Source organism: Aquarana catesbeiana, linkage group LG07 (assembly GCF_042186555.1).
Source record: "Aquarana catesbeiana isolate 2022-GZ linkage group LG07, ASM4218655v1, whole genome shotgun sequence".
Classification (NCBI taxonomy): Eukaryota; Metazoa; Chordata; class Amphibia; order Anura; family Ranidae; genus Aquarana; species Aquarana catesbeiana.
The window spans coordinates 46,992,201-47,015,339 of NC_133330.1; the positions used below are offsets into that span (position 1 = coordinate 46,992,201).

Sequence of the window (23,139 nt, forward strand, 5' to 3'; positions counted from 1 at the left end):
CACTCATAAGCTCCCTTTAGATTGTGAACTCTGAAGGCACTGCAATCAAGTATGTACCAACCCCTATGTCTGGCCTTAAACTAGCCATAGAGCTAACAGTTAAAAAATATTATTTATGTGCTCACACACTCAGTGAGCTGCTGTTACTGTAGTCCACAATTTAACTACAGTGATTGTGATGCTATTGAGTCAGCAGGGGCAAACATCTCTAAAGAAATTTAAGAATTCAGGCTGTTCTGTGGGCCATTTCTAGATAGACATACCTCAGGAAGATGCAGAGGGGAGGCTGTGGGTGCTTAAGCACCTGCCCTTTCAGGGGCAAGCTGGGCCTTTCAGTCACAGTCAGGGCCATGTTAGGAGGTTTGCTGGGACCCTCACATTCTATCCCTGTGGCTACAGTACAGCGGGTTCACTCTTCCTTCTGTAAGGTGTATGTGTGACAGCACAAGCCGGGGCTGGAGTGGGAAGGGTAGCAATGTGTAAGAAGTTAGCAGAGCTTCTCATGAGTGATGAGCCAAGGAAAAATGAACTTTGCTGAGCTAAAAACTCCCTGCAGCCTGCTGAGCCACACACATAAGCTCAGAGGTATTGCATCCTATGGGTGTATGTGATGTGTGTGTAGCGCTGGTAGATTTTTTTTAATCTATCGCTTATATGTAAATTTAGTGGGTTATCTGTTCTGTACATATTTCAGATTCAATCTATTGTTAAATTAGCCTCTGTTCCAGTTTGGCTGTGTTGCGTGCAGTTCCACATTGTGCCTGCGGGTGTCGTTGTCACTGTACGTCGGTGTTGGAAAGCAACAAGCTGAAGTATATGAGTGCTCTTCTTTCTCAGAAGTAACTCAGCAGAGGTTGTCCCCTGCGGTGAATTCTGGGAGGGGGTATTTAAGAGACAGATGCCATATTTCTTGGTCTCTCTCTTTCCACCTGCTGGCCCTCCTGGCCGACAGGTATGTGCTAGGAGTCCTACCTCATGGTCCGGGCCTGAGGACTGCGTTGCTGCAGTGTGCGGGTGGGCCCAGAAGTTTGTCTGGGGCCTACTACAACTACTGCAAAGATGGTCCTGGGCTGTCTATCCTGCAGGAAGAAGCTGGACAATTTAGAAGAATCCAGGGGAGGACCTGTCTTGGAAGGATCATGCGGAGCGCTGGTCTGGAGAGGGGCCTGATGACTCAATTGGAGGACGCATCTTAAGTTAACCTACCACATAGTACTGCCGGGTTGGCTTAAAGGTTCTGGTACTGTGTTGCTGTTCATCTAAAACTACTATGTCCTGTGGCAGAGGATCATACAGTTGTTCTACCCAAGTCTGTGGCAGAGACTTTCTGTTCGTGCTGCGCTCCGGCTGCTAGGTCAGTGAGAGAGGCCTATCCGGGCGGGCAAAGATTTAATCCTGAACTGAAGATACATTCATCCCTGAGATTTCAATTCCTTAGTGCTACACCAAGAAAAGGTATTTGAACTTCCCTGCAACTCTTCTTCTACCTCTTTCCTGCTACTTCTTCCAGTTATCTCCCATTAAAGCACTGGAAAAGTACTAAAGTGACTGGTGCCTACATTGTCAGATAATAAGCTTAACGTAGACTATAAGTCTGGTGTTGGTGAAACTACAAGTAAAAAGTTGACGGTAACAGCCCGCTTTAAATCAGCAGCTCCACCATGAGTTATTGCTACATGTGTAAGGGTGGAAGGGTGCAGTGTGTATTAGGGTGCATAGTGCTGGGGGTATTGGTATGCCTAAGAGTGTGCCTTTGAGTATTGGGGTGCATGGGGCTTTGGGTATTTGGGTCCATGGTGCTGTCTACTTTGGATTGCATGGCGTTGTATCGGGGTGCATGGTGCTGAGAGTACTGGGGTGCATGGTATTTTAAGTACTGGGTTGTGAGTTTTGAAGTACATGATGCTGTGTGCATTAAGGTCTATGGTGGTCTGTGTATTGGGGCGAATGATGTGGTGTGTTGAGTACATGCTGTAGTAAAGCATTTATACTTTAACAATAAGTCCTAGATCACCTCTGAAAAGTTTTCTACTTGTCCTTGGTATACCCAATTAAGAAGCCACTGAGCGTGAAGCTTATATTCAAAACAATTTCTGTATTACTAATAAACCATCATGGTACAGATATAAACCCAGGTACAACCTAAAAACACTACAGTGCTAGATTTAATAGTGTCCAGGGAGTGTATGTACTTCTTACAGACATATGGGTAATATGAGCAATGAAACAGCAAACTTGTGGGGTGTGTAGGAAAAAATTGGAAACATGATGGACTGCAGTATGTAAGGTTATTGAATTTATTAGACAGAAATCAACGTTACATTACTCAATCATTTATTTAATCAGTCTGTCTACCAACTTAATTGCCATAGAAAATATAAGTATCAGTAGCTGTGACTGGATTTAAAAATGAGAATCCGGTATGCATAAAGCATTGAAGACACTGTCACGCTGGTATTCAGACGGAAATTATAAAATGATATTGACGTGTAATGAGCTTTGCTGCAGTGCAGTCTATTAGATTGCAGGTCTTTTTGACTGGGAAAGAAGTCTCAAATAGAGTTACAGAGTATTGGGGTGTGTTTTAAAAGAGTTTCCATGTTAAAGGTAGACTGTAGCAAAACCTGAAAACGAAGTCTTGAATTATAAATAGACTAGCTGCTCAGTTTTACATCTACAGTAGGTGCTGCTGTTCTGCACCAATACACCCGAATACCTGTTTGGGGTTCTGGTAAACATTGAATGCACCTGAGATACTGCAATATCTTTCTTGCTCTTATTCTGCATTCACACCCCAGAGTCGTGTTTTTGAGCATTTTTTCAGGCTTTTTTAAGCATTTGTGTACAGTGTTTTTAAAGCGTTTGGCTTTAAGCCAATAGAGAAAAATACCATCTGTTTCATCATTTGTTGCTATGTTTTTTAGCTTTTTCATCCGCTTTTATTTATTTATTTTTATTATTATTATTATTTATTTATTTATTACCCATTTTTTTACTTTTTTTTGTAAGGGGTTAAGGGTTAGGTTTTAAAGGTTAGGGTTAGGGGTTTATTTATTATTATTTATTTATTTGCTTATTACTTATTTAGTTATTTTGTTAGGTTATGGGTTAAGTTTAGGGTTAGGGGTTAAGGTTTGCGGTTAATATTAGTGTTGGGGTTAATATTAGGGTTAGGGTTTAGGATTAGGGTTGGGGTTAATATTAGGGTTAAGGGTTGGGGTTAGAGTTATTTATTTAATTAATTCTTTTTTTTAAAATGTATTATTTACCGTATTTATCGTCGTATAACACGCACAGGTGTATAACGCGTACCTTCACTTTAAGAGGGAAGTTTTAGGAAAAAAACCTACAATTTTAAATAAAGAACGTTGAAGCAAAATAAGGGTCAGTGCTCATCTGCAGCCTGATCAATGTCCATCTGCAGCCTCACCATTGCCCTCAATGTAGCATCGTCATTGCCCTCAATGCAGCCTCAGAGGAGACAGGGAGGGGGGCGGGACGAGCGCCGACAGATTACATACAGGAGAATTTCCTCTTTAATACAAAGTCTCATATGATAGACCGAACAGTCGTCCAACTGTAACCCAGGAGACGGGACTTCCTAATACAGAGGCCCCCAAGTAAACAGGAGATTCTCCTGTATGTAATCTGACGCCGCTCGTCCTGCCCCCTCTCCCTGTCCCCTCCGAGGCAGCCAAAATGTAAGTATTGGCGTATAACACGCACACGATATGTGCACCCGATTTTTAGGGTGAAAAAGTGCGTGTTATACGCCAATAAATACAGTATTTATTTATTTATTTTCATTTAATTATTGCATTTGAGCAGAAAAACGCTCAAAAACACATGACAACATGCACTAAAATGCTCAAAAACGCTTAAAGCAAATGTTTCCATGCATTTTTATGGAACAAAAAAGCTTAAAAAATGCACCAACCTGCCTGATTTGAGCTACAAAAAAAGCTCCAGAATGTTCCTGAGCTTCAGGCGATGGGAACCAACTCCATAGAGAATAATTTTTCCCCTCCAGTGTTTTGAAGCTTCTAGTTTCACGCTACAAAATGCTTAGGTGTGAATAGGGCCTAACTCTTCTCGCTATTTGCTAAGCTGCTTTGGGAAGGTAGGGGAAAGGAGGGGGTAGGGGAGGCAGAGGGTGGTGGTGCTGCAATGTCAAACCAAAAGAGATAATGTCAAGTATGTGCTGGGGCAGCTTTGGTTTTTAGATTTGTAATCACCAGTAGAGGGGATACTCCTCATTCATGTACGTAACCTGCCTGGTTCTGATTAAGAAAAAAGTCAACAAACTTATGCCCCGTACACACGAGCGGATTTTTCATCGGAAAAAACTTGGTTGGTTTTTCCGACGGAATTCCGCTCAAGCTTGGCTTGCATACATACGGTCACAGAAAAGTTCTCTGAACTTTCGACCGTCAAGAACGCGGTGATGTACAACACTACAACGAGCCGAGAAAATGAAGTTCGATGCTTCCGAGCATGCGTCGAATTGTTTTCGAGCATGCATAGGAATTTTGCGCTTCGGAATTTGTACAGACGATTGCATTTTCAGATAGGAACTTTTCCCGACCGAAAAATAGAGAACATGCTCTCAATCTTTTGCTGGCTGGAATTCCGCCAGCAAAAGTCCGATGGAGCATACATACGGTCACATTTTCCGACAAAAAGCTCTCATCAGAGTTTTGCTGGTGGAATTTCCAATTGTGTGTACGCGGCATAAAGCTTTAATCACTTTTTTTAGGGCCACATGTTTGCTTTAGAAGTGATATAAGCAGATTTCAGAATATAGTGTACACTTAAATTATCTAAATTCAAATTATCTTCCCCCGCAGGTTGCATAGGAATTTCAGAAGTTTGCTATGCCGGATTACAGCCTCTTGCTCTTCATTGTACACTGAAATAGTTTTTTCCCTGAAATCTGAACATGGAAAACATTCTATAGCTGCGCTCAAAACAAAAAACTGTGATCTGTATAACTAATTTTGGAATACGCAGAGGTATAGATTACTAGGCTTTAAGGAAACTTTAATGTCTGCCGTTCAGAATCCATGCCTTGCAAAAAGGCTCAGTAACAGAATCACCAAGTGACAATTACCCAGAGGTCACTTTGCTAAATTGCATAATCTATTTTTTTAAGAAATGATGAAAACAATGTTACCAATCCTTTTTATTTGCAAAATCATGTCTTTATGTCCTTATCAAATATTGTGAGAAGATTTTACAATGCTTTACGGTATGGCACCAAGCCTTAGTAGGGTACAAGGAGAGAAGACTTAGTACATTACACCCATGGCAGACATGGAATAGCTTTTGACCAAAAATTTTCTACCTGGCACCTTGGATCTTTCATTAGAAAGATGAGGGACAGAAGGGTCTGACAGAGCCACCCACAAAACAAATTCCGTCCGGTTCTTGATGAAACTCTCACAGTCGATGGCCAGTTTAAGAATAAAAAAATCTGCACTGGTATGAAGTGCTAGCACCGACTATGCCCCATTATGCCCTACCCACATATTCTTATCAGCCTGTCACTACAATGGGCTGCCCCACTAGCTAATAGAGATGTGTGGAAGCAGGAAGGGCAAGCTAAAGCTTGTAGGCAGGTTAGAAATGTGTGTATAGTTAGCTGTTCCGCCAGCCAATTCTGTTTAATTTATTTATAAATGATATAGAGGATGGGATAAATAGCTCGATCTCAGTATTTGCTGACACAAAAATATGTAGGGTAATAACAACACAGCAGGATATAGAAACTTTATATTTATATTTTCAACTGAAAAATGTAAGGTAATGCACTTGGGGGGTAAAAATATAAATTCAAGTTACTTATTAGGAGGAGAACCCCCAGGGGCTTCCAGGATAGAGAAGGATCTAGGGGTCCTAGTTCTGTAGAAGGCAGACTGAGCAATAGCATGCAGTGTCAAGCTGCGGCTACCAAAGCCAGGGGAATATTAGCATGCATTAAAAAGGAAATCTACTCCAGAGATAAAACTATAATCCTGCCACTTCATAAGACTCTGGTTTGGCCGCATGTGGAGTATTCCATCCAGTTCTGGTCACCAATCCTCAGAAGGGATGTGCTGGAGCTGGAGTGAGTCCAGAGAAAGGCAACTAAATTAATATGGGGACTGGAGGACCTCAATTATGAGGAATGACTACAAGCGCTAAATTTATTCTCCTTGGAGAAGAGACGCTTGAGAGGTGATATAGCAATATACAAATATCTCAACGGTGATCCCAGCATAAGTATGAAACTTTTCAGTCCCAGGGAGTGTAGGAGGACACGAAGCCACATGATGAGACTGGAAGAGAAGCGGTTTAACCTTAACCACTTGCTTACTGGGCACTTAAACCCCCCTCCTATCCAGACCAATTTTCAGCTTACAGCGCTGATGCACTTTGAATGACAATTGCGCGGTCATACAACACTGTACCCAAATGAAATTTTTATCATATTTTCACCACAAATAGAGCTTTCTTTTGGTGGTATTTGATCACCTCTGCAGTTTTTACTTTTTGTTAAAAAAATGTAAAAAACTGAATTTAAAAAAAAAAAAAAATATTTTTTTATATTTTGTTATAAAAAATTTAAATCAGGTAATTTTTCTCCTTCATTGATGTACGCTGATAAGGCGGCAGTGATGGGCACTGATAGGCGGCAGTGATGGGCACTGATCAGTTACACTGATAGGCAGCACTGCTAGGTGGCACTGATTAGCACTGCTAGGTGGCACTGATTGGCACTACTGGTGGACATTGATAGCTGGCACTTGTGGGCATTGATAGGTGGCACTTGTGGGCATTGATAGATGGCACTTGTGGGCAATGTTAGGTAGCACTGTGGGCACTGTTAGGTGGCACTTGTGGGCACTGTTAGGTGGGACTGTGGGCACTGTTAGGTGGCACTGTTAGGTGGCAGTGATGAGGCAGATGTGCCTCTTCCACTTCGGGACCGATGTCCCTCACATCTGAGCCGATGATCGGCTTTTTTTTCTACTCACGATGTCAGCGTGAGTAGAAAAAAAAAACGATTACCGATCTCTTGTTTACATCATGTGATCAGCTGTCACTGGCTGACAGCTGATCACATGGTAAGGGGCCGGGAACGGCCCCTTACTTGGAACGGTGATTACCCGAGTCTCAGTGACTTGGTGATCACAGCGCGCATGCACAGGGCGCGTGCACATGGGAGGCCATCATATGACGGCCTCCCGGGAATTCAGGTCCGTGTTGTGGCCGTCATTCGGCCATAGCGCGGATATCAAGAGGTTAAGCTGCTTAAGGGGGTTTTTCAATGTCAGGGCGGCAAGGATGTGGAATTCTCTTCCACAATCAGTGGTGTTGGCAGGAAGTATGGATAGTTTTAAAAGACTCTTGGAGGCGCATCTTGGCGAAAACAATATACAGGGATATGGGAAATGATTTTTACACACACACACCTACATAAGTTGAACTGGATTGACTGTTTGTCTTTTTCAACCTTACCAACTATGTAACTCTGTTATGTACTGCCATGCTGCATTTAACAGTATATTTGTATTAAAGGTCTGAGCCTGGTATCAAGTTATTCAAATGGGTGCATGTTGGTTCTGGTGTATTCCAAAGTAGGGATGAGCCGAACACCCCCCTGTTCGGTTCGCACCAGAACATGCGAACAGGAAAAAAGTTCGTTCGAACATGCGAACACCGTTAAAGTCTATGGGACACGAACATGAATAATCAAAAGTGCTAATTTTCAAGGCTTATATGCAAGTTATTGTCATAAAAAGTGTTTGGGGACCTGGGTCCTGCCCCAGGGGACATGGATCAATGCAAAAAAAAGTTTTAAAAACGGCCGTTTTTTCAGGAGCAGTGATTTTAATAATGCTTAAAGTCAAACAATAAAAGTGTAATATCCCTTTAAATTTCGTACCTGGGGGGTGTCTATAGTGTGCCTGTAAAGGGGCGCATGTTTCCTGTGTTTAGAACAGTCTGACAGCAAAATGACATTTTGAAGGAAAAAACTCATTTAAAACTACCCGCGGCTATTGCATTGCCGACAATACACATAGAAGTTCATTGCTAAAAACGGCATGGGAATTCCCCAAAGGGGAACCCCGAACCAAAATTAAAAAAAAAAAATGACGTGGGGGTCCCCCTAAATTCCATACCAGGCCCTTCAGGTCTGGTATGGATATTAAGGGGAACCCCGGCCAAAATTTAAAAAAAAAAATTACGTGGGGTTCCCCCTAAATTCCATACCAGACCCTTCAGGTCTGGTATGGATTTTAAGGGGAACCCCGCGCCAAAAAAAAAAAAAAAAACGGCGTGGGGTCCCCCCAAAAATCCATACCAGACCCTTATCCGAGCACACAACCTGGCAGGCCGCAGGAAAAGAGGGGGGGACGAGAGTGCGGCCCCCCCTCCCTCCTGAACCGTACCAGGCCACATGCCCTCAACATTGGGAGGGTGCTTTGGGGTAGCCCCCCAAAACACCTTGTCCCCATGTTGATGAGGAGAAGGGCCTCATCCCCACAACCCTGGCCGGTGACCCCCAGATCCCGGCCCCCCCCCGTGTGAAATTTTAAGGGGGTACATAAGTACCCCTACCATTTCACGAAAAAAGTGTCAAAAATGTTAAAAATGACAAGAGACAGTTTTTGACAATTCCTTTATTTAAATGCTTCTTCTTTCTTCTATCTTCCTTCATCTTCTGGTTCTTCTGGCTCTTCTGGTTCTTCTGGTTCTTCCTCCGGCGTTCTCGTCCAGCATCTCCTCCGCGGCGTCTTCTTCTGCTCGGGCCGCTCCGCACCCATGGCATGGGGGGGAGGCTCCTGCTCTTCTCTTCTTCTCTTCTTCTTTTCTTCTTTTCTTCTTTTCTTCTCTTCTTCTCTTCTTCTTCATTTTCTTCTCCGGGCCGCTCCGCAATCCATGCTGGCATGGAGGGAGGCTCCCGCTGTGTGACGGCGCTCCTCGTCTGACAGTTCTTAAATAACGGGGGGGGGGGCGGGGCCACCCGGTGACCCCGCCCCCCTCTGACGCACGGTGACTTGACGGGACTTCCCTGTGACGTCACGGGGAATGCCACAGGGAAGTCCCGTCAAGTCACCGTGCGTCAGAGGGGGGCGGGGTCACCGGGTGGCCCCGCCCCCCGTTATTTAAGAACTGTCAGACGAGGAGCGCCGTCACACAGCGGGAGCCTCCCTCCATGCCAGCATGGATTGCGGAGCGGCCCGGAGAAGAAAATGAAGAAGAAGAGAAGAAGAGAAGAAAAGAAGAAAAGAAGAAAAGAAGAAGAGAAGAAGAGAAGAGCGGGAGCCTCCCCCCCATGCCATGGGTGCGGAGCGGCCCGAGGAGAAGAAGACAGAAGACGCCGCGGAGGAGATGCTGGACGAGAACGCCGGAGGAAGAACCAGAAGAACCAGAAGAGCCAGAAGAACCAGAAGATGAAGGAAGATAGAAGAAAGAAGAAGCATTTAAATAAAGGAATTGTCAAAAACTGTCTCTTGTCATTTTTAACATTTTTGACACTTTTTTCGTGAAATGGTAGGGGTACTTATGTACCCCCTTACCATTTCACACAGGGGGGGGGGCCGGGATCTGGGGGTCACCTTGTTAAAGGGGGCTTCCAGATTCCGATAAGCCCCCCGCCCGCAGACCCCCACAACCACCGGCCAGGGTTGTGGGGATGAGGCCCTTGTCCTCATCAACATGGGGACAAGGTGTTTTGGGGGGCTACCCCAAAGCACCCTCCCAATGTTGAGGGCATGTGGCCTGGTACGGTTCAGGAGGGAGGGGGGGCCGCACTCTTGTCCCCCCCTCTTTTCCTGCGGCCTGCCAGGTTGCGTGCTCGGATAAGGGTCTGGTATGGATTTTTGGGGGGACCCCACGCCGTTTTTTTTTTTGGCGCGGGGTTCCCCTTAAAATCCATACCAGACCTTAAGGGTCTGGTATGGAATTTAGGGGGAACCCCACCTAATTTTTTTTTAAAAATTTTGGCCGGGGTTCCCCTTAATATCCATACCAGACCTGAAGGGCCTGGTATGGAATTTAGGGGGACCCCCACGTCATTTTTTTTTTTAAATTTTGGTTCGGGGTTCCCCTTTGGGGAATTCCCATGCCGTTTTTATCAATGAACTTCTATGTGTATTGTCGGCAATGCAATAGCCGCGGGTAGTTTTAAATGAGTTTTTTCCTTCAAAATGTCATTTTGCTGTCAGACTGTTCTAAACACAGGAAACATGCGCCCCTTTACAGGCACACTATAGACACCCCCCAGGTACGAAATTTAAAGGGATATTACACTTTTATTGATTGACTTTAAGTATTATTAAAATCACTGCTCCTGAAAAAACGGCCGTTTTTAAAACTTTTTTTTGCATTGATCCATGTCCCCTGGGGCAGGACCCAGGTCCCCAAACACTTTTTATGACAATAACTTGCATATTAGCCTTTAAAATTAGCACTTTTGATTTCTCCCATAGACTTTTAAAGGGTGTTCCGCGGCATTCGAATTTGCCGCGAACACCCCAAATTGTTCGCTGTTCGGTGAACTTGCGAACAGCCAATGTTCGAGTCGAACATGAGTTCGACTCGAACTCGAAGCTCATCCCTATTCCAAAGGAACCTGGGTCTGTATTTGCACTATGGGGCAGGAAGTGACACTACTACAAGAGAGTAAACTCGGCAGGACACAAGCGGAGGAGTGTAGCTGCTATGGGTAACCAAGTGAAGGAACAAGCTACAAGCAACTAGTCGTTAAGTGTGGTACCTGGTAATGTGGCAGATACTCAAAGGTAACAGAGGTATGCTGGACTGGTGGAGTGGGCGCAGGCTCAGCGTGTCCCTCCTAATGCAGACATACAGTATTAGTTACAGTGTACAGTTACATAGGACAAGTCACTTTTCAGAAAAACTCTGTATTTTATTGCTGCACACAGTGGAAGCTCATTTCTAAGTTGGGGAATTGCCTAATGCCGCGTACACACGATCGGAAATGCCGCCAGCAAAACTCCGATGAGAGCTTTTTGTCGGAAAATGCGACCGTGTGTATGCTCCATCGGTCTTTTGCTGGTGGAATTCCAGCCAGCAAAAGATTGATAGCAGGTTCTCTATTTTTCGGTCGGCAAAAGTTCCTATCTGAAAATGCTTTCGTCTATATGCAATTCGGATGCACAAAAAATCATGCATGCTCGGAAACAATTTGACGCATGCTCGGAAGCATTGAACTTCATTTTCTCGGCTTGTCGTAGTGTTGTACGTCACCGCGTTCTTGTCGTTCGAAAGTTCAGAGAACTTTTGTGTGAACGTGTGTATGCAAGGCAAGCTTGAGCGGAATTCCGTCAGAAAAACCATGCAAGTTTTTTCTGACGGAAATTCCAATCGTGTGTACGCGGCATTAATGTTAGATTCTTTATATGACTGCAGTCTCAGCCTGGTCCAGGGCATTGATGAGCGCGCTTCGCGTGAAAGGTATCGCCATGTGCAGGGCGAGTAGGCCCCACCCACAAGCTTTGCCTGATAAGAAAAGCCCTGCATTTGGGTAAAACGGCTGTCTATATATTCAGGCACCTTTGAGCACACGCACTCAATACCGTTTAGCAGCTTACAGTTTTCTTAAAATGATAGCATCTTTTTTTTTTTTTTTTTTTTTCCACAAGATGTGACTGTAACCAGTTGGACTGTATAAAAATACTCTTAGAATGTCTGTAGAGACCTTTAGCAATCCTTAAAGAGTATTTCTAAAACTGACTCAAACAACCACAATAACCTTTACACCAAATATTGCTATTACCGACCTGTTATATAATTTCAAATAATCAGAGTTAATTTATGGCTATCTTGTACATTACAGCGATGATTCATGCTGCTTTGTAAGTAATGTCCATGTTCCCGCCTACATAAGTGACATGAACATGATTTAGAGGGGACTCTGCGCAGATGTCATTGATCATAAACAAATAAATCATTGAAAGGTTTGTCCATATATAACAAATGACTCTGGAATGTTGAATAGCTCTTCGAAATGACAGATGATGGAGAAAAAATGCTGTGTTCTCTAATAGCACATCTGCACAGTTCGATCAATGAACAAGCTCTGGGCCATACTCATCTGTGCTAATGTCTTTGCATCATACTTGGGGAATGCTGAAACCTGCATTTTAATATCTAGTACAGGCAAAGTATAGCATGCTGCACTAAACCATTCCCTGCTATAAAGATTAGCCACTTTGCTAAATAAAAAAGCAAGCCAATTCAAACAAAAGGAATGGTGTAACAAAATGCCATAACACAAACCCCATTAATTAATCTCTTAAAGTGGACCTGAACCCAAAAAAGTTAAGTTTTGCTATGTTATAAGGAACATCTTGAAGTGTTAAAGCGGAAAATCACCCTAAAGACTAAAGGGAAAGTTCTACTGAAGCTGCAAGGAATCACAGCCAGCTGCTCACAGAACCGGTTTGGGTGAGCAGAGCGCTAGACCCCTGGACAGGTAAGTGTCCTTCTATTAAAAGACAGCAGCTAAAGTATTTGTAGCTGCTGACTTTTAGGTTTTTTTTCAAACCGGGTGAAGAACTGCTTTAACCACTTGCTTACTGGGCACTTAAACCCCCTTCCTGACACATGGATTCAGAATCCCACACCCATTTTTAATTATATTAGAGAAGTGTCTACATATAAGGGGTTCATTTCCTGCTGCTACTCCATGCTCCTTACCAAAGTTCTCCCTGACAATACTATAGGGCTCATATCCAAGTGGGAGGGCGCTATAGGTGCCTTTGAGGAGGACCAACGGGAAGAGGTCCTCTCGGCGATTCCCCAGTGCTCCCTTAACGTGGCCCAAAGATTGTCTCAACTCTACATTCTGCTCAGAGTACGCTATACCCCAGCTAGGCTGGCAAGAATGGGGGTAAGAGAGGATCCCGTATGTAGTAGATGCAAGAGAGACCATGGCGACCTGATCCACATGTTGTGGAGGTGCCCCAAATTACACACCTACTGGAAGGAGGTAATGGACACTATTAACATTGTCTTCTAGGTACACCTGAAAGCTCACCCCAAACTTTGCCTACTAGGTATCATGGATGATGTCTCAGAGGAGGACCCCTCTAGAATATGGATAACCAGGGCTCTATTCCAGGTCAGAAAGCCACTGGAAATCAGAAGAACCACCGGTGGTGAGAGAATGGCTGAAACAAATGGGTAATACCATTAGATTAGAGAAACATATATATCAACACAGGGGCAGTATGAGAAGGTTTGATAAAATTTGGTCACATTGGTTGAACGTTCCGGGATTGGCTCCAGTTGATCTTATTATGGACCGGCTGCTGCTGTAAAGAATGAGGTATAGAGAGTGCACAGTATCAGGTAGTTACTGCACACTGTGTGATAAAGACTGTCCATTACTACTTCACGGTGTACATTTCTGTGAGGTGCAAAACATGTTTTCTTTGCTTTATCTTACTGACTTCTGAATATAAATTCAATGGTAGAAAAAGAGATTGTATGTCCATACTGCTTGTAAACATTTTGTAAGCATTTTGTATGTAATCAATAAAACCCTTTTTGATTAAAAAAAAAAAAACCCTTCCTGCCCAGGCCAATTTTCAGCTTTCAGCGTTCTCACACTTTGAATGACAATTGCGCGGTCATGCAACACTGTACCCAAATGAAATTTTTATCATTTTTTTTACACAAATAGAGATTTCTTTTGGTGGTATTTAATCACTGCTGAGTTTTTTTTTTGCTAAAAAAAATCAAAAAAGACTGAAAATTTTGAAAAAAAAACCCTGTTTCATAGTTTGTTATAAAATTTTGAAAACAGGTAATTTTTCTCCTTCATTGATGTGTGCTGATGAGGCTGCACTGATGGACACTGAAGGGCACTGATAGGTGGCACCGAAGGGCACTGATAAGCAGCACTGATAGGTGGCACTGATGGACACTGGTAGGTGACACTGATAGGCAGCACTGATCAGTGGCACTAATGATGAGACACTGATGGGCATTGATTGGCAGCACTGGTGGGCCAAGTAGGTGGCACTGTGGGCACTGATAGGTGGCACTGGTGGGCACAGATGAGGCAGCGGCAGCTCTCTGGGTGAGGGACCAATGTCCCTCTGACAGAAGCTGGTGATCAACTTTTTTTTTTCCCTCACATTGATAGCGCAAGGGGAAAAAAGTACAGATTACAGATCTTCTGTTTACATCACATCATCAGATGTCATTGGCTGACAGCTGATCACATGGTAAGGGGCCGGGATCTCATAGACTCGGTGACCACAGAGCGCACTCCGCGCGACCCGCAGGTACAGTGCATGCTCGGGAGGACATCTATGGACGCCCTCCCGGCAATTAAGGCCTGCGCTGTAGTCGTCTTTCGGCTATAGCGCGGGTGGCAAGAAGTTAATTATGCCTAAGCAGTACCCTAAAAAATGTATCCCCAAACTCGCTCATCCATGTCTTTATGGACCTTGTTTGTGCACTGGTACACAGTCATGTTGGAACAGGAAGCGAGTTTGGGGTGGAAGAACTTGACTGGCCTCAATCCGATAGAACATCTTTGGGATGATTTAGAGCAGAGACTGCAAGCCAGGCCTTCTTATCCAACATCAGTGCCTGACCTCACTAATGCCCTTCTGGAAGAATGGTCAAACATTCTCATAGACACACTCCAAAACTTGTGGGCAGCCTTCCCAGAAGAGATGAAGCTAATATGGCTGCGAAGGGTGGGCCAACTCAATATTGAACCCAACGGACTAAGACTGGGATTCTATCAAAGTTCATGTACGTGTAAAGGCAGGCATCCCAATACTTTTAGTAATAGAGTGTATGTCCATAAGGCTGCACTTTGCAACACAATGGCCTAGTCATTAGCCTGTAAAGCGGAATTAAATCCAAAGCCAAAAATGTAATATATTGCATGTAACCAATCATTAGATGTTATTGCTGCATTAGTTTTCTTTTTTACTCTCTATTTTTACATGCTGATCCAGCTAGCAACACTCCTCCGCTATTAGGGTGCCTACACTCTGGATGAAGGAGAAACAGAGACACGTTTGGACAGCAGCATTGTCAATATGAGGGGAGGGGAGTGTTGTAAGCACCCCTGTTAGTGCTAAATGGTTCGTCCCAACCCACTAAATACTACATCTGCAGGAGAGCTTGTTCTGTTGAAAAATAACAGACCTACTGGCAAGATCACCAGATGAAAATAAAGGAAAGAATGCCTAAGAAAAACAAATGCAGCTACTGCATCTAAGAATTGGCAAGCTGCAAAATAGCTATTTCCGGTATCACTGACGTCACTTCCGGTCTCATGGAACGCAAGCCAGGAACGACCTTTTTTATACTAAGAGCTCCATGTTTGATGCTTGTTTGATCTTACTTTTTGTAACTACCCATCCCTTTTTTCAAATAAACCTTTTTTAATGGTACTTCACTATCAGTTCCATTCTTTTTTACTTCTGGGTACTTGTTTGTCTGGCTGAGAAACTCCACCAAGGAATCCTGGATCTGATGACCTGACATCTTGCCTGCCATTCTAAGACATCCATACCAAGCTTTAAGTGACCCACCAGACTGAAAAGCTGGGGGTCGTTTTGATCTGGTTAGTGGGGATACATGAGGGGGTGTTGCGCACCTGAATTTTCTGAAGCACCTTTTCCCTTCACTTTGGATTGGAGCACCTTTAGTCACTTACTTTGGACTTTGTTTTGTTTTATCACTTATATATTTTTTTATATATTTTTATTTTTCACTTATTGTGTTTCCGAGTGCTATATTTATTCATAATCATATGTATTTTATATTCATATGACATATTAATATGCTAGGTACGTTTGGAATCCTAGTAGACATCAGGCTCTGCACTCGTGCTTTTTATGATTACATAACAAATGTACCTCATGGCTGCTGTCACTTCCATAGAAATCATCCTCCATTTGTGCTCCTCGTCCGTCATGTTCCAGGAGATCTGGCGAGATGACGTCTCTGGAAATCTGAAAGGCCTGAATTTTCCCATGAGATGTTGTACAAATCATTGAGGAAGTGGGGGATACTTCACGTGGGTCCTCAGGAGTCCCATCTGCAGGATAGCTGGTGTCATTTTGGCTGCTATCTGCCAGCGGGTGACAGCCGAGACTGACGTTTGTTTGATGTTGGGTATTAGACAATATGGATTCTTCATCTTGGGAAGCGTCAGGAAATAGCCACTCATCTGGAAGATAAAGCACATGAAAGGTGATAATCCTCATAACAATTGGGTATAATTAGCACATTTTTGGCTTCTCAAGTGTGATACACAAGAGAGCACCGATCTATAACTTGTATTTGTGTGTATATGCAGCACCAAGCAGTTATTTAACAGATGGTAAATCAGCTCTGTTTTCTCTCCAACTAATCTTTTATCTTTAAAGCTGAACTCATGGCAACTAAAAACACCAAATAATGTGTTCATTTAAAAATATGATTAAGTGTTTTATGCAACTAGTGTCAGTACCTCAATCTCTGCTCGTATGAGCCATTTGTAATGCCCTTCCCATCACCACTCAGGCTGGGAGAGGTAAGGGCTGCCATAAGCACCAGTCAGTTGTGCTGCATGCTGACAGAAGGAGAAAGCAAAGTGATGAATCATCCCTGCTCATCTTTGAGCTTGCCACCTTTTTGCTTGCTGGAACTCTGACCAAGTGGAACTGGATTAGGTGATCACACATACATGCGGAGAGTTATGCTGTAGAGGGGGGACACTGGAGTCTTCTTCCCCTCCGTCTGTGGATGACCTTTCTTTTCCTAAAGCTGGGAACCAGAGGGATATTGCGACTCTGAGACCGGGATCACATCATTTTATGCACGCTTGTACCCCTGCAGGGGTGAAGCGCTCTGGTGAGTGAAAGCACAAGAGGGGAGCACAGTCACTTTTGCCAGCACGTTCTTTGCTTATCCCTAGAAAATTCTCACCTATTAAAGGAAGCACTATGTTACTTTATATGGACACTGAATTTTGATTTTAATTTGTTGGGTACTATTGGTTAATACTTGATATGAACATTCAGTTTTAATTATTTATTGGATATTATCCACAGTAGCTCATTTAGCCTATATGTTTGTATCTTATACCAGTGTTGTTGACAGGTATTACTCACATCAGCTGATGCTATTTATTTATTGACTGCATCTCTTCACATACACCTTCATATATATATTTTATTTACATTTATTACACTTTTTTATACTTTACCCTTTGCACATATTTTTAGCACACGTCACTTTTTTACGTGCTAGGTAGCACTTGGTTCTTGCTGTTTAAACACAGTTTGCACGCTTTATGTATATGGTTACATATATATACGTTCATTTGGTGGCCAACACAACATTATTAGTTATATACACATATGTTTTTTCAATAGTACAGCGCCATTTCCCTTTTTACGTTTTTTACACTTTGATTAGGTTTCACCTAGGTGGGACTTTTTTATAGGGAGACAGCAGTCACACATATCCTAAGCGCAAATTCCTTTGATAATCTTCATCCCTGTACTCTCGATGTCTGGCAGGGGTGTCAAGGTCACAAGACAAGCAGCACAGAATTAGAATATTTGTTATCAGTCAAAACAGTTCCTATATGTTTTATTTCAACTATGCATTAGATACAAGCTTGGAGTTCAGCTTTAAGGCCCAATTGAACATTCAATTTAAGTTTGTGGATCAGAAAAAAACGTGTTTAACTGACCAGCTCACGCCGATATACCTTGGCAAAGTGGCACGGGTGCGCAAAACAATGTACCCGTACGTCGCTGCGTCATCCGTGGCTAGCAGGCACGTGCCGCGGGAGTGTGACGGCGGGTCCCGCAAACTTGATGTCCGCTAGTGGCCCGTGATCATAGCACAGAGCGGGGAGATGTAAACAAGGCATTTCCCTGTTCTGCCTAGCAACATGACAGGGATCTACTGCTCCCAGTGATCTCAGTCATGTTCTAGTGAGCCCATCCCCCCTACAGTTGGAACACACTGAGGGAACACACTTAACCTCTTGATCTCCCCTAGTGTTTAACCCCTTCCCTGCCAGTGACATTTACATAGTAATCAGTGCATTTTTATAGCACTGATTGCTGTATAAATGCCAATGGTCCCAAAATAGTGTCAAAAGTGTCCGATCTGAATGTCTCAGTCATGATAAAAATCGCAGATCGCCGCCATTACTAATAATAAAAAAAAAAAATAATAATAAAAATGCCACAAATCTATCCCCTATTTTCTACACGAGATAACTTTTGTACAAACCAATCAATATACGCTTATTGTGATTTTTTTTTACCAAAAATATGTAGAAGAATACATATTGGCCTAAACTGTGGAAGAAATTAGTTTTTTTATATAATATTTGGGGGATATTTATTATAGCAAAAAGTAAAAAATATTGCTTTTTTTTCAGAATTGTCGCTCTTTTTTTGTTTATAGCGCAAAAAATAAAAACCGCAGAGGTGATCAAATACCACCAAAAGAAAGCTCTATCTGTGGGAAAAAAGGACGTCAATTTTTTTTTGGGTACAACGTCGCACGACCGTGACATTGTCAGTTAAAGCGACGCAGTGCCGTATCGCAAGCCTGAGTTAGGGATTGGGGATGTTAGGAAAAGACTGTGCACTGTGTTCTGTATACTGCGAATTTCCAGTAAAGTTTTTGAAATGTTGTCTTTGCCTGGTCTGAAGTTACTAAAGGGGTGTAATGTAAGTATCCAGCACACACAGCCTACAGCTCGGGTCAGTTAAGCACATTGGGGTATGAAGACAGCTGGAGAAGAGTTAATACAGTATGAAGATGCAAGTGGTTACCAAGGGTAACAAAGGTTTCTCTAGCAGCCTGTCGTAAGTAAGTAAGTGTATACGTGACAGGTGAATCTATCTATTTTCACTCTCTCCTTGAGCAGGTCTGTCTTCCATAGCAATGGGAGCAGATCAGCACCTCAGAGGTACCTGTGCACAGGTACGGAAGAAGAAGAGTTAAGTGAGTGCACACATGGAGCACTAGGTGCATGACGGGACCCCATTCTGTTACTGGGAGTGAGGTAGTGAGATACGTTGGACAGGTGGAGAAGGCACTGGCTCTCTGTGTCCCTCCTAAATGGTAACAGTGATGGTGTATATCAACATTTAGAAGGTTGACGAAAGTTCAGTCATTTGTTTTAAGTAATGTACCCCATGTGCAGGAAAGTGACCTACATTAAGTGCCTAGCGTATCCCAGAAGAACCCACTCCAGGGTAGGCCTATGTGACCCACATTTTGCAACCAACGAGAAGGGGAACATGAAGGAAATGTCACCCACCTTTCCACTAAAACCCCCCTGCTTACATGCTGACTCATTTGGGGGGGGGGTGTATGACCCCTGCAGTAGGACCTCCGCTTCCCCACAAAAAAGCAGGGGTCCCACCTTGCAGCTGCTGGCAAGGAAAACACTTTTCTACTGGTACTTATATATAAAAATGTTAGCCTCCCAAATTTTTGTATTACTGTGTGGCGATGTTTGTGATTCACACACTAATTAAATAATTAACCGCTTGCCGACCAGCCGCCGCAGTTGTACTGCAGCAACATGGTTCGACTGCGCAAATCGCCTTCATGTTACGTCACTTCTTCTGGTGGCCACTAGGGGCGCGCTGCTTGCCCCCGGAGCCGATGTGAGTGCCCGGTGGTCTCGATGACTCGTGACGAGGCGAGAACCTCTGAGGGGAGAAGAGACAGATCATGTGTTCATACAAGGTGTGAACACCGATCTATCTCCTCCCCTAGCAAGTCCCATCTCCCCTTCAGTTAGAACACACACTAGGGAACACATTTAACCCCTTGATCACCCCTTCACTGCCAGTGACATTTTTACAGTAATTAATGCATTTTTATTGCACTGATCGCTGTATAAATGTCAATGGTCCCAAAAATGTGTCAAAATTGTCCGATGTGTCCGCCATAATGTCGCAGTCACGATAAAAATCGTACATTGCTGCCGTTACTAGTAAAAAAAATAATTAAAAATAAAAATGTTATGAGATTGAGATTTTTATTACCAAAAATATGTAGAAGAATACATATCGGCCTAAACTGAAAAGAAATTTACTTTAAAAAAAAAAATGGGGATATTTATTATAGCAAAAAGTAAAAAATAATGCGTCTTTCTCAAAATTGTCGCTCTTTTTTTGTTTATAGTGCAAAAAATAAAAACCGCAGAGGCGATCAAATACCACCAAAAGAAAGCTCTATTTGTGGGGAAAAAAAAGGAACGTCAATTTTGTTTGGGTGCAACGTCGCACGACCACGCAATTGTTGGTTAAAGCACAGTGCCGTATCGCAAAAAGTGCTCTGGTCAGGAAGGGGGTAAAATCTTCCGGGGCTGAAGCGGTTAATATGCGCTCTCTCTCTACATTTTCTATAATTTCTGACAGTGGTCACCCAGACAAATAAAAAGGTTGAATCCCCTCAGTGGGGATAGAGGCAGCAAAAAAAATCTGAAAACTGACAGTGGTTGTAACCCTTCCACACTCCATCCAAAATTGTAAAAAGTTGTGTTGAGGTAGACTTTAACTAAGTCTGTGTTCCAAATTCCACTCACCTATACAGGCTATTACAAGGGGATTGTTTTGCTACATTTTGGATATTTCTGTTATTACATGCTGTGTTCAATATAAAAAGCAAGACATTTTCCTTTGCACCAGAAGCCCTAGGAAACTTTGAAATGAGGTACAAATTCAGAAATTCTAGTGTGGAGATCTTATCCCTGGGGTCTTTGAAACGTATGAGAAACCAGTGGGTGATCCCACCCACCAGCAGCCAACCAAAATGGAAAAATCAATGTAGGGCTCATGCACATGGCTGTAATTAATTTACTGATATCTACACAGGATCTCGCTGGCAGAGGCTGATAGAAGATCCTGTCGTATATATTCAAACTAATGGTCAGTAAATGCTTTTGTCTAACACATGTTTAGACAAAAAAAAGGTACTGTACATATCCACAAAATGTATTATTCCACTTACTCTAGCACAAATTTACATATGCATTAAGATGAGTACAAGCATAAATTACTGACCACGGCCACAAAATTTTATATTTTGTTTTTAAAGATCCTTCTTGGTGAAATTTTATTGACGTGAATGCAGCTGTGTGTACTGACCCCTTAGCAAACAATACCACTGTGTTCGGATCTGTAGAAAACTATACAATTTATGGCTCTAAATGCAGCGTTTTTTGTGTCTGCAAACATGAGCCCTTAACGTATATGTGAACCCTGTACTTTTATAAACACTGTTACTTTTAATATATAAGATTAAAGAAATACTCTTAAATTACCAGTTCATTCAATGGTCAAGTGGTCGCTATATCACTGTTAGACATGTGCGAATAGATTTGTACGAATCGAAAATTCGTACGAATTTCCGTAAATTCGTACATTCGGGAGGATCCGAAATACAAATTGCTATGCTTCCGAATTTTGTACAAAATACGAAATTTAGTTTACGAAATTCGGATCCAAATTCCTAACAAACATTCGTAATTGTAACGAAAAGTTAACAAACCTAAAAGTTAAAAACCCAGGAAGTCAGCACAGCAAGGGGATGGTGGGAGCCCCTCATAATGATAAATTCTTCATAACAAACTTCGTCATTTTTACGAAAAGTTAACGAACCCAACGAAAATTCATATTTCATACGAATTTAAATTGAATTTCGGACACGAATTACGAATTAATTCTAATACGAAATGGAACGGAATGAAACTAAACGAATTTATTGATGGCGCACATGTCTAATGTCTTCTGATTGCAGGGACACCCAGATAGCAAGTATAACTTGCCACACATTTGTGGCAGTGTTGAATTGTACATCATGTTAACTTGCTGCACATTTTCACTGGCAAGTTGTACACTTGCAGAACACTTAAAGCACAAGTTCTGGTTGACGCTTTTCAATTTGTAGCAAATTTGTGTGGCAAGTCTCTAGCAAGAGCAAAGTTGCAGAGTTGAGTCTACAGCAAGAGCTCTTCAAGTCTACAGACTTTAGGTCATGCCACAGGAAGGAGTTGATCAGTTGATCTCATTCGCACACACCCTGCATCATCTACCCTCAGCTGGTCAACTCCTTCCTGTGTCATGACCTAAAGTCTGACCAGGAAGTAAGGCAGAAGTAATGGAGCACTGTTATTAAACAGCCATGAAGAGAGTGAGGTAAGCATGTGTAGAATAAATGGAAAGCTGTTTTTTTTTGCAAAAGAAGTACATTAACCACTTAAGGACCGCCCACGTACATTTACTGTCGGCTCTGGTGCCCGCACCCACTGGAGCCGCTGGTCTGGTGGCCGTGATGGCCGCTGGAACCCGCCAATCGTTCAGAGGAGAGACAGAACGGCAGTCTGCTTATGTAAACAAGGCAGATTGCCATTCTGTGAGGGAGGAAAAATGGAGATCCTGTGTTTCTGCTAAGCAGAAACATGGATCTCTGTTTTCCTCCAGTGTCAGCATTCCTGCACAGTTAGAAAGCACTCCTTAGAAGCACACGTAACCCTTTGATTGTCCCTGATGTTAACCCCTACCTGCCAGTGTCATTTATACAGTGACAGTGTATTTTTTTTTAGCATTGATCTCTGTATTGGTGTCACTGGTCCCCAAAAAGTGTCACTTAGTGTCAGATCTGCCTGCCACAATGTTGCAGTCCCGCTAGAAATCACTGATTGCCGCCATTACTAGTAAAAACAATTTAAAAAATAGTCCATAAATCAATCCAATAGTTTGTAGATGCGATAACTTTTGCGCAAACCAATCAATATGCTTATTGGGATTTTTTACCAGAAATATGTAGCAGAATACATACAGTACCTGACCGCGAGAATGTGTTTCCAGCACGATCCCATCGCGCTGGTTCTCGGCGACAGGGTACTGTGCATCTCGCACTGGCTCGCTCATCATGAAAGGAGAACTGTTTTTTCCTTTTGCGATGAGAGACAATCATTGCTGACAGGTGTCTGGTATGAATCATGAGGGGGGCCTCTTCCCGACAACCCTGGCCGTAGGTTGTCGGGGGTCTGCGGGCGGAGGGCTTATCGTAATCTGGGAGCCCCCTTTAATAAGTTCCAAGATGTTAACGATGCTTCAGTTT

At 43.0% G+C, this 23,139-nt stretch overlaps 1 protein-coding gene across 1 annotated transcript in view; it reads right to left on the reverse strand.

The window, feature by feature from the left end:
• Positions 1-23,139, reverse strand: part of CFAP20DC (CFAP20 domain containing) — a 556,698-nt gene that overhangs the window by 254,840 nt on the left and 278,719 nt on the right. The window contains exon 13 of the mRNA XM_073592150.1: positions 15,903-16,216. Within this exon, the coding sequence (XP_073448251.1) occupies positions 15,903-16,216 (314 nt within the window). The remainder of the gene's footprint in view (positions 1-15,902; positions 16,217-23,139) is intronic.